This window comes from Engystomops pustulosus, chromosome 1 (genome assembly GCF_040894005.1).
Source record: "Engystomops pustulosus chromosome 1, aEngPut4.maternal, whole genome shotgun sequence".
Classification (NCBI taxonomy): Eukaryota; Metazoa; Chordata; class Amphibia; order Anura; family Leptodactylidae; genus Engystomops; species Engystomops pustulosus.
The window spans coordinates 151,524,426-151,537,535 of NC_092411.1; the positions used below are offsets into that span (position 1 = coordinate 151,524,426).

Here is a 13,110-nt window from a genome sequence, read left to right on the forward strand (position 1 = left end):
GTTGCCTTTCTATCAGCTCGAACCAGTCTGCCCATTCTCCTCTGACCTCTGGCATCAACAAGGCATTTCCGCCCACAGAACTGCCGCTCACTGGATGTTTTTCTTTTTCGGACCATTCTCTATAAACCCTAGAGATGGTTGTGCGTGAAAATCCCAGTAGATCAGCAGTTTCTGAAATACTCAGACCAGCCCTTCTGGCACCAACAACCATGCCACGTTCAAAGGCCTCAAATCACCTTTCTTCCCCATACTGATGCTCGGTTTGAACGGCAGGAGATTGTCTTGACCATGTCTACATGCCTAAATGCACTGAGTTGCTGCCATGTGATTGGCTGATTAGAAATTAAGTGTTAACGAGCAGTTGGACAGGTGTACCTAATAAAGTGGCCGGTGAGTGTATGTGTATATAATTTACATATGTAAATATATATTGTACGTGGGGTTTTTGGCCAGTTAGTTGTCAGCTTGATGGAGTATTAGGTTGGTTATCGTCATCACATCAAGTAATATATTTCCAGTCATATTTTGTTCTCACTGCTTCTGCATTTCACCCATTAGGTTTAGAATGTTGTTGCCCATATGTACAATAAATAATGGTGTAAAAAGGGAATGCTATTATTTTACTGTTTGGTTAGTAGTCTAGTTGTGTGGTGGTAAATGCATTTATGTTTATATTTCTGACAATTACATCTGTGATTTACAAACATTTTTTATCTTTTTTCTAAAAACAAAATTTATTAACAGTTAAGCATCAAGCGATGACTTTTCCCGTGGTGCCTCTCACTAAGCTTGCCATTGCTGAAAAATCCACATGTAAGCTTTTAAAACCTTAGATTGGCATATGCAAATTAACATTTACTGGTCACGGAGTGGGGAGCAGCGACACTACATCATGTCAAACTTGACTGGCACTTAAGCGGACAAACAGTGGGGAATATGTCAGTCACACCTCACACAACTTGAAGTACATCATCTGTACACTAGTATGGCTAAACTAGGTCACCTTTTTAAAGAATGAATGCTCGTGGGCACATTTTTCATTTAAATTTTTTATTGTGATTATTATAATTTTACATCTCTTATAGAATTAGTGTAGAAGAAAAAAACTAATTGTGTGATTTATTAACTGGCATATGAGCTTCCTGTTCAGTAGAGATCACCATTTTTATCACAGACAGAATTACGTAGGTAATACTTCTGTCAGAAGCTGAAAGCACATAACACGATCCATAATTTTCTTTAGATACCAGTACTTTGTTCATTTCATTTGTTATGGAAATGTTACAAACTTATTGATTAGCTATGCTAAAATTGAAATCTAATTATTATTATTTTTTAAAAAGATGATTTCTGATTTTAAGCTACATTTTTCTATGCTTACCAACCATCTCTCTAGATTTCCACTTCTTGTCTGTATAACTCAATTTTCTCAATGTTTCACTGTTTTACCTCTCTGTGCCCCAGCTTTCTGTTTCCTCCTCTATCTCCCCATTACATGATCCCCCCAAAATTTTTTGGGGGGATTTTGCCATCTTCTGGCGCTAATAACTTTTTTATAATTTGGTGTACAGAGCTGTGGGTGGTGTTGTTTTTTTGCGGATTTTAATGACATTTACAATGTTATCATTTGTAGGACTGTGCGACCTTTTGATCACTTTTTATAGAATAAATTTTTTTTTAAATGGCAAAAAAGTGCCATTTTCAACTTTGGGCGCGATTTTCCGTTACATGGTTAAGCACAGTGAAAAACCGTTATTATATTTTGATAGATCGGGCATTTTCAGATGCGGCAATACCTAATGTGTTTATGATCTTTACTGTTTATTTATATTTATATCAGTTCTAAGGAAAGGGGGGTGATTTGAGTTTTTAGGTTTTTTTATTATATTTTTTTATTTTTATTATGTGCTGATAGCACATTGTAATGAATGAGTTAAAACGAAGTATCCTCGGGTCTTCGGGAAACCCGAGGCTACCATGGCGATGGATCACCGCTCCCCTATGACATCATGGGGAGCGACGATACTCAGAAAGATGGCTGCGCCATATGATCAGCCCGAAAACACCCTCGATCGGTGCTGGCACCGATCGCGGGTGTTACCGGTAAGCCTTTGCTGCAATATGCAGCAAAGACTTACTGGCTATGGAGAGGGCTCGGCCCGCGAGCCCTCTCCATGCACCGGGACCTGGCATGTGACGTAATACTACGTCACATGTCGATAAGGGGTTAATGAAATAAATTTTATTTAGCATCTGGCTTTTATGAGGTGCTATACTTTCCCACTTTGAGTGGGAATTCATACAAACAGCTCAGTTTCATCACAGGCTTTGGTTGAGCTGCACATGCGCAGAGTCTTTGAAGATATTATGGAACCATGACAGCATGTATAATTAACCAGTTCAGCACTTAAGAAACACATAGTAGGTAAAGCGACAAGCTGCAATAGTGATGTCCTGTGAATGTTCCACCTGGGAAGCGGCTAAATGGACACTGTTGTTTTTACAGTTTTGCATAAATCAATACAACAAGTGCCTAGTAGAGAGATGAAGACAGGGAGACACAGCTGCAGCTTGTAGTATGTCTTCCATCCTACCCTAGTGTACTGCATTATTCTCCCCAAGCAACTGCTACTGCTTATAACTGTATCAAATAATATACGGGCTATCCATGTGCTCCTCCTGTACACACCTGAAGCTGATACACTACAAGTGTGATAACATGGAAGTGGAGTACAATCTTGAATTAGATGTAGATGGGGCTTGCTGCCAATGTGGTATACATAGCAATCTTCTAATTTATGAATGTTTAATCCTTTTTCTGCAAGACTCCCATTCCATTCCTCTGGAGTCTCACAGGGAAATGTTTCCAATTCACTTGGATATCTAATTAATAATAAGCTAATCCAGACAAATGATTGTAAAATCCAATTACATGAAGTCAACTACTGTTACAATGCTTCTCATTGCACATTACATTAATTTAATGATTGCTGTCTATGGATCTGTATTTGGTTTAAGTCAGGTATATTTAGGTTAGATCCACAGGAAGTCACACTGTGCAGGAGTACTTCTCCAACCTACTATATGCTACATTTTTCTCTGCTGCTGTGAGATTACATTAGGCAGAGATAGGAGGAAGTGCTGAGGGAGCAGGGGGAAGGTGAGACAGTGGTGGTGCAGAGTGGTGCCTGTGAAGATGCAGCACCGATGGGCTCTGGTAAACCCCAGCCCCACCCGAGCCTATCTGGCGCTTTAACATAATTTTAAAAGTTGATTTCTGAAGGAAGTAATCTATTGATGACATATATAAGTAGTTTACAACAGTCAGTACCTGGATCTATGAGTAAGTGTTTATCATCAAAAAAATATCTACTCCTGGATGATACTGGTGCAAAGTATTTTTCCACACATTAGGTTTTGTTTTTGCAAATTTAGTAAAAGGTAAGGAAAAATATCTCAGTATGGTATCCCTGTAATCATATTGACCCATGAAATGAAGTTGGTGAACACCAAAAAAAAAAGGAAAAAGTCCATTAAAGAATTGATGCTTTTCTACTCCTTTGCCCCCCCCCCCCAAAAAAAAAAGTTATTTCCATTTTCAACAATTATACATTTTCAACAATAGGGAATAGAAAGTCAAAATGGTATCCCTAGAAAATGAATCTCATCCCACAGAATAAATACCATCACATGGCCCCACTAAAAATGTTATAGCCTACAAAAGGGTGCCAATGAGGAAACTAAAATCCACTAAAAAAAATTAAAAGTTCGATAGGACAAAACTGGCAGTTGCATGGTGCTCCTTCCCGTCTTCGCCATGCCGTGCATTCATACAAGTAATGTCCACATGTAGAGCGTCTCTGTTCTTGCATAACAAATTTAAAGAGGGGTTTTCTCTTTTTATATTTTGGAAATGTGTAAATTTTAGGGCTAAATGAATGTATTACTGCCAAAATTAGACCATTCTAAATTTCAACTCCATTTTGTTTTAATTACTATGCACAGTTCAAAGGATTAAAAATCTTCCTAAAAACTGTTTCTAGTAGTTTGAGTGGTGTACTTTAGAAAATGGAGGGGAGGGGTCATAGCTCATTTAAAAAAAAAAATCTCAAAAATTTCAATCAAGAAATTTTGGGAAATAAATGAAAATCTCTGTTCTATTTGTAAGCTGTCTACCACCATATACGAATAAAAGGACTTTTAAAAAAATGATGAAAACATAAAGTTCAGATATTGAAAATGTTAGTTTTAGCACCAAAATGAGGTACTTACTATCAGTCTCAAAAGCAGATAATTTAAAATTTTGAAATGACAAATTTCTCCCCAAAAAATTGGCAATGCTTTTTTTTTTAAATAAACACAAAACATATCAACCAAAATTTACCGCTAACATGGAGTACAATCACAAAATCATTTTGGTAAGTTAAAGGGAACCTGTCACCAGGAGACCCATATTTAGCACTCGCCCAGTCCCCACAGAACATAGTACATATGCTGCCAAAGTGTTTTTGTATTAAAAATTGGTTTTACAGAAAAAAAGATATGTTATATTGTACCTTTCATTAGCATCTGCTGTGTGACTAGGCAGTTGCCCAATAGGAGGGCCTGGAAAGGAGCAGTCCCCCTCCCCCCCCCCACCCTTGGGAAACATGTAACCTTTTCAAATATATGAATAACTCCCCACATTTGGGATTGGCTGTAGAGGAGCAGGGGGCGTCGCTAAGCCAAGTGATGGGTGTTTTCATATATTTGAAAAGGTAGAGTAGCTGTTCCCCAAGGGTGGGGGGGAACTGCTCCTTTCCAGCCCCTCCCATTTGGCAACTGCTTAGTCACACAGCAGATGCTAATGAAAGGTACAATATAACATATCTTTTTTTCTGTAAAACCAATTTTTTTATACAAAAACACTTTGGCAGTGTATGTACTATGTTCTGTGGGGACTGAGGGAGTGCTAAAAATGGGTCTCCTGGTGACAGGTTCCCTTTAAAGTATTTAAAAGTTATATATTTTTTGTTTTATACTATTTACTTTACAGGCAAAATAATAGCATATTGTTTTATTCTGAATTGTTACAAATATGATAATCATTTTACATTTTTAAAAAATACAGGTGGAGAATTACGCTGGCGCTCCCGCGTCGATGTAAGATTGCAGCCACGCTGCCCCATGTAGCACCAGATGCATCAAGAGGCTTAGGCACGGCCTCCAGGCAAAACGGCGCCAGGTCCGGCCTGGTGTAGTTTTGTGTAAAGACCAGCAAACAAAAGTTTTGCCTGTCTGCTGGTTTTTCAAAAGAACGCAGGCAGGGGGCGGCATCACCCCATTCCGCCTACACTTCCGCCCGCCATGCTCCTCTGTGCCCCCTCCACGCCCAAATGGGCACTGCGCATACATTTGCAATTATTTAATTGCTTCTACTCCAGAAAACTGGCCTTGAAGCATAAATAAATCTACCCCATGGTATATATTCACTATACAGTATAAAAACATCATACAGCATATACACACAATAAGGCAAGTAAACACATACAGTATATACAGCATTTACATACACAGCATATATATACACACATACACACTGTAAACACACATACTGCATATAGACATCAAACACACATATACACACATTATATATACACCATACAGCATATTCACACACATACAGCAGATATATATGTATATATACACATCTAAATGATACATAAAGGTATATAAATGTACATGCATTCATTATACTCACCTCCAAATGGTTCCAGCATTGATCTCCTGGAGAGGGAAGGAAAAAAAGACCAGGTGTTGGAAGGATGATGGGTACTTTCCGCGTTGGACAATGTGCTTCTTCAGTGCTATGGCATGGGTACGTGGCAAGATTTACCAGGGCGGTACAACCTGGTTGAATGACGTGTCGGCGTTCGGTGTGTCAGTGTCACACTGGTGTCACCCAGACTTAAATTGACCAAACTGATTCCACTATTTGAGGGCTCACAGGTATTGATGGCATCAGTATATAAATCTAAAACATATAAGAGAGATATCTAAGGTTCCATCTATAATCATACATGCTCTGTGACATCTAAATCTAGAAAGGTTTATTAGGAGTGGCTGATAACATTGCTTTATAAATATCAGCAGAGTTTATATGTAACAACTGTCCAGTCTGTTAAGTACGGTAAATTATAATTTTTTTCAATCTTTAAAGCTCTGTTGATTAGAAAAGATAAAGATTTTGATTAAAGCAGCAAAATTTGAACCACGCATCAAAGATTATTACTGGGCTTTCCAACGCAAGCATTTTCTTTACTTTTATCAATTTATGGAGCGAATATATAGGTGGTTTGGATTGTAACATCCAAGTAGTAGTGGCATATTCTGACACTCAAACTGTTTTAAGGGATGAGAAATAGTCATACATATTTGTTTGTCCTGCAGAACAGGACTCAAAAAGGCAGAGGTCACATTTATTATATTCCATTTTCTTAAATTGGAAGCATGTATTACAAATCGTGTGCTTGATATTGACAATTCTACTCTTCTGAGATACAGAGTATGTTACTATTCTGTCTTAGTTTGTGGAGCTAGCTAAACAGAGGGGAGGGATGTGCCTGAGGCTAATGTATGCAAAATTCTGGTAACACAAAAATACAAGGAGGTATAAACTTGGACACTTCAAATATATAATCCAACACCAGTCACTGTAATAAACTGGGACAATTTTTAAACTGTCTAGTCTACATTTAACCAGTTCCCTACACCGTGCTGACGAGATGAAAACACATTGAAAAAGCATTGTCTACAGTTGGCCATCGGTTCTTTATTGAATAGATATACTGGTTTGGCTATTATCTCACATTACGCTTCCTGAAAAAGTCATGTTTGATCTTGAAGGGAGCTTCCTTATAAGTTAGTCAAGAGACAAAGTTTTCCTTATCCCATACTGAAAAAATGTATTTTTAAATTTATTTCTCAGAATCCCCAGTGGAGCATCAGTGGCTGTATTTCTCCACACATCTGTAGAGGTGGCCTTTAATAGCAAAGTCTCCTTTGACTTTTTTGACAGGATAAGTTCATCTGGCCCCAGAATGTTTGAGCTACTCCTTTATTCTACAGTCTGTGATAGATGTTTTTGCTCAATTGAAGACTTACTTTTCTGCCCTCTATTTGTAGGTTTTACTGGGACTTCACAATGCTGCTCTTCATGGTGGGGAACCTCATAATAATCCCTGTGGGAATCACTTTCTTCAAAGATGAGACAACCACACCGTGGATCGTATTTAATGTGGTGTCGGACACTTTCTTTCTTATGGACCTGGTTCTGAACTTCCGCACAGGCATTGTGATTGAGGACAACACGGAGATCATTTTGGATCCACAAAAGATCAAGCGCAAGTATTTGCGCACATGGTTTGTAGTGGACTTTGTATCCTCCATTCCTGTGGACTACATATTTCTCATTGTAGAAAAAGGTATTGACTCTGAAGTCTACAAGACTGCCCGTGCTTTAAGAATTGTGAGGTTTACTAAAATCCTAAGCCTACTTAGGTTACTTCGACTTTCCAGGCTCATCCGTTATATTCATCAGTGGGAAGAGGTAAGTGCACGTAATTTGGTCCTCTGAACTCCACTAAGTGAAAGTAAAATTAATTACCAGGTCATGAATTTTTCAACAAGGATCATTCTTAATTGAAGCAATGTTCAGGTTCTCACAAGTTTATTTTTTTGGGGAAAAAAATCATCACACTAGGAACCCTGCAGTGTGACATCCTATAGAGCAGTGGTGGCGAACCTATGGCACCGGTGCCAGAGGTGGCACTCAGAACCCTCTATATGGGCACCCTTGCCATCACCCCAGCGTAGAGTTTGCCAGACAGGGCCCAAGGCCTCTTGCAGTCCCAGGCAGCCCAGGACCCCAGAATGAAGCTACAATAATAATCCAAACTTCTTCTCCTTATTTCTACTGTATTGGTGTCCTCAGGTGCCTATACTATTTAAACCCGTGAAAGAGCAGGTAGTAATAAGTTACTGCTTAAATTGTCGCATTGGCACTTTGCGAAAAATATGTGGGCTTTGGTTGTAGTTTGGGCACAAGGTGTCTAAAAAGTTTGCCATCGCTGCTAAAGAGGCGTACATGACTTTGGGATATAGGGGACTAAACTGTGACGCTTTGGCTTGCCATTCTAGCAGAGCCAGCACACTCCTGTACTTCACCACCGTGCCCCCCCTGGATGACATTACCATTAAGACATCCTCCAGGCTGGCCACTTCCACAGCTCAGACTGTTCACCACCCTGAGGTTTGATATCCTCTATTAGTTAAAACAGAGTTCACCTGCGACGTCCACTCGACACCTCAACTCAAAACTGTGACAGATAATAAAACCTGCTATACTTTATTACCTAAAATTGACTTTTTTAAAAATAAATATATGTTACAATTCATATATTTTGTTTAATCAAATATATGAACTTAAATAATGTCCAGGCAACCATAAAATCTGGCCAACCTCCGACTCACAAAGAGTCATCCCACAACAGGGAGAGGAAAACCACCGGTGGAGAAAACCTCTAGGGAACCCATGGCTGAAGGATTGCCCTTCCTCTAGGCTGGCGAAGGATAGCAATAATGCAGTACACAGCAATATTACATGGTATAACATACACAATGTGAGGATCCAACAAACAATGTACAATAAAGTTTACATAATTATATGTTAAATAATTAAACAATTGTAAAGTAGTAGACCTCCAGGGGTAGCAATATCAGGTCCCCTTAAAAGTTAACAATTTCACTGTTCAGTGGAAATTGGTTCTGTTGATGGGTGGATAATAGTGTCTGACATTACAGTCTCTCAGGACTTGGAACCCAAATAAGGTATAAGAGCATGAAGAAAAGAAATGGTCCTAACTAAGTATATTTAATACTGAATGTATTATCAAGAGCAAAAAGTCTTCCTCAGGTTTGGCTACATCGTATCCAGATCATTAAGCCAGCTCAATAATAAGGAGACATGAAAGCATAATCTGTACACATTCTGTATCTATTCCACATTTGTTGTAACGCTTACAGCTATATTACCTCTCCCAGACTTTAGGAAGTAAAAAACACTACATTGTATGTGGGTGGTTTTATGTCTAGTGTGGGACAATGGCATCCCTAGAATTCATCCTTACATCTACACCAGTTCTTACTTTTTATTTTTGGGTTTCCACAAGTGTTAACCCTTTCAGGACCTGGCCCTTTTTTGTTTTTTCATTTTCATTTTTTACTCCCCATGATCAAAAATCCATAACTTTTTTATTTTTCCATGTACAGAGCTGTGTGACGGCTTATTTTCTGCGTAACAAAACACTTCATAGAGATGGTATTGAATATTCCATGCCGTGTAGTAGGAAGCGGGAAAAAAATTCCAAATGCAGTGAAATTGGTAAAAAAACGCATTTGTGCCGTCTTCTTGTGGGCTTGGATCTTACGGATTTCACTGTGCGCCCCAAATGACATGTCTACTTTATTCTTTGGGTCTGTGCGATTACGGGGATACCAAATTTTTATAGGTTTTATAATGTTTTCATACATTTAAAAAAATTAAAACCTCCTGTACAAAAATTTTTTGGGGGATTTTGCCATCTTCTGGCGCTAATAACTTTTTTATACTTTGGTGTACGGAGCTGTGGGTGGTGTCGTTTTTTGTGGATTTTGATGACGTTTACAATGTTATCAATTTTAGGACTGTTCGACCTTGTGATCACTTTTTATAGAATTGTTTCATTTTTTTAAATGACAAAAAAAGTGCCATTTTCGACTATGGGCGCGATTTTCCGTTACGGGATTAAACGCAGTGAAAAACCGTTATCATATTTTGATAGATCGGGCATTTTCGGACGCGGCAATACCTAATGTGTTTATGATTTTTACTGTTTATATATATATTTATATCAGTTCTAGGGAAAGGGGGGTGATTTGAGTTTTTAGGGTTTTTTATTATAATTTTTTTTTTTAAACTTATTTTTAATTTTTAGTATTTTTCAGACTCCCTAGGGTACTTTAACCCTAGGGTGTCTGCACGATCCTATCATATACTGCCATACTACAGTATGGCAGTATATGTGTATTTTACTACACATACATTACAATGTGCTGATAGCACATTGTAATGCATGGGTTAACCCGAAGTAGCCTCGGGTCTTCGTGAGACCCGAGGTTACCATGGCGACGGATCGCCGCTCCCCAATGACGTCACGGGGAGCGGCGATCCTCGAAAAGATGGCAGCGCCCATGCGCCGCAAACCTTTTGAAGCCACCGGCAGCTTTGCCGGCGGCGATCAGTGGGAAAACACCCGCGATCGGTGCTGGCACCAATCGCGGGTGTTACCGGTAAGCCTTTGCTGCAATATGCAGCAAAGACTTACCGGCTATGGATAGGGCTCAGCACGTGAGCCCTCTCCATGCACCCGCGGCCGTCCAGTGACGTGCTATTACGTCACGGGTCGTGAACGGGTTAAAGGAAATCTACCATTAAAATCCATTACGATAAAACAGGGACACTTACTCATAGATCCATGCACTGTGACTGTGATAATCTTCTTATATTTGTTATCAATTTCCTCCTCCCTTCTTAAATTCAACTTTTATTATTATGCTAATGAGAATGAGGGGCTACCCTATACCATCTGTAATCTGGATTTACAGACTTTTACCCTGTCTCATCATCCCCCTTGTCCCCTAAGCACTTTTTTTAAATAGTAATATTTTAATGATGGCTCTGCCTATTTTTTATTTTTTCGCATCTCCAGCATAGAAACTGGAATATTGAAATGGATTTTTGGTGGATAGTTAAAAAAGTTCATTTTTTCTATGTTTAACCTCTTATAAATTATGATTTTTCTTCTGCTGCTAAAATCAGCATTATACATAAGCTAGTATTTTACTGGGCTCAAGCAGCAAATACTATTCCATGTAGCTTAGCAATGTCCGTGTAATTCAGCATACCTTGCTGCATTTCCATCAAGGAGTAGTGGCGTATTTGTAGTCTAGACAAGCAATGTCATTTTCCCATGCATCATATCACTCAGCACATCCGGTGAGGTATACTATTTATAAAAGAGCCAATATGGAATTTAGCTAGCATGTAGAACTATGTGCCCCAGGGGTGATTTTACATTTGTAGCAGTTGTTAAAATTAGTGGGATGCATAACAGCACTCTCTCTGCATGCTCTATACCAGTGATGGCTAACCTATGGCACTGGTGCCAGAGGTGGCACTCAGAGCCCTTTCTGTGGTCACACAGGTCATCACCAGAGAGGACTCCAGGTATCTTCCTGCAGTCCCAGACAGCCCAGGACTTGCTGTGCACAGAGCTATTTTAAAGTGACAGCTCTACCTGAGACTATTTTCTGCTTTATTGGTGTCCTCAGGTGCTGGTCAATGAAAACTGTGACAGAGAAGGGAGTATAAATCACAAATTAAATTTCCGTATTGGCACTTTGCGATAAATAAGCGGGTCTTTGTTGTATTTTGGGCACTCGGCCTCTAAAAGGTTTGCCATCACTGCTCTATACTGTCCCCCACATGATATTGACACAGTTAAATGCTATGGGAGAATCCCTATTTTACCATTTAGATTAGTTGTGTGAATTATGGAGCCACAGAAATGGTAAATCTGCCCCTTGATGTTCCAGACTTGCACAATTTTGCAGGATTTAATAGCCGTTTTGTTGTGCACCAGCCAATACCAATGTGTTGTCCATCTACAGTTTGTATTTATTTTGATATATATATGGGTCAAATGTGTAGGGTAAAAAATACTGCTTGTTTGTGATAATGTATCAGTAATCGCAACATGCGATCAGATGACAAGAAAATTCAGCACATGCTGTTATGGTCCCTCTGGCAGACCCATGAGTTAGTCTATCAGTGTAAGTGACACTTTGGGCCCCAAGGTGGCTGCTAGGATGTGTCAGCCAGCTTTCAGCAGAGAGTGTTTCCAAGCACTAAGGATCTTGTAATCTGCAGCTGTTCCCTTTCTGTGATCAAATTGTATATAATAACAGACAAGGAATATGCAATGTCCAGGCAAAATGGTGAACGCAGCAATATCAGCGGACAGTTTTCAAATACTGAACTTTTTTTCCGTGTTGTATTACAAATGTGTGAAGTTTGCGTAGTGGGAAGTAATCCTTATGACTACTTCTGAGTTTGGCTGTCCGGTTTCAAACATGCTCTTAAAAACCCATGTCTTCAGACAGACCTATCGCACTCCCTGACTGAATGCACACGCTTTTCACTTACCAACCCTGAGAACTTCTCCGTCTGATATCATTATTCTATGATTTGTAAAGCGCTACGTAATTTGATGGCGCTATATAAATAAAGATTATTATTATTATTATACAAGTTACGATTCAGGCCCATGCACCCTGGATTCTGGAACTATAGTTAGTGGCTGGTAGGGTTCTCTTTCCTCATGTGTCATCAGAGCAGGTTATTAATCTGTAATGTTCTATCTTTTCTGCATATGTATTCCAAGATCTGTAAAGTGATGTGGAATATGTAGGTGATGTATAAGTAAAGATTTATTATCATTGTTAAAACACTAGATGAGGACGACATTGAGCGAGCACTCAGATGCAGCACTCTTCTGACAGCATTCAGATTCAGACTTGTGCCTCACGCACGCGAGTGTGTGCTTTGGCCGCAAGCAAACTGCTCAAACTGCAGCTAACTCACAACCACATTGCTGGAGCATTCACATGCGGACCATGCACTGCGAGGCACTGTACATCATTGGGATGTCAATGTACCAACTGCCTGCACTGAAAATTAATAGGACATGTCCTCTTCTTCTTGCCTATCTTTGCAGCAAGGACAGACGCCTCCTGTGAATTGTGCTTACCCACCAATGTCAGACTAGCCACAGCTGGTGGCACATGTTTGCGTCTTACTACTAAAAGCCCCATGAGAGCGGGACCCCCAACAATTGGGTTAACATGGGTTCCGTTCCCACTAATTAGAGCAGCAGGACAAGCATGAACACGTCTCTTAATTTAATGGGAGTGTTGGAAATTGCTAAGCACAGCAACACTCCCATACTATTAAATGGAGTGCCAGGACACATG

At 39.5% G+C, this 13,110-nt stretch overlaps 1 protein-coding gene across 1 annotated transcript in view; it reads left to right on the forward strand.

Annotated features, from left to right (window-relative positions):
* Positions 1–13,110, forward strand: part of HCN2 (hyperpolarization activated cyclic nucleotide gated potassium and sodium channel 2) — a 47,708-nt gene that overhangs the window by 4,877 nt on the left and 29,721 nt on the right. Inside the window, exon 2 of the mRNA XM_072111044.1 lies at positions 7,165–7,588. Coding sequence (XP_071967145.1) covers positions 7,165–7,588 — 424 coding nt within the window. The remainder of the gene's footprint in view (positions 1–7,164; positions 7,589–13,110) is intronic.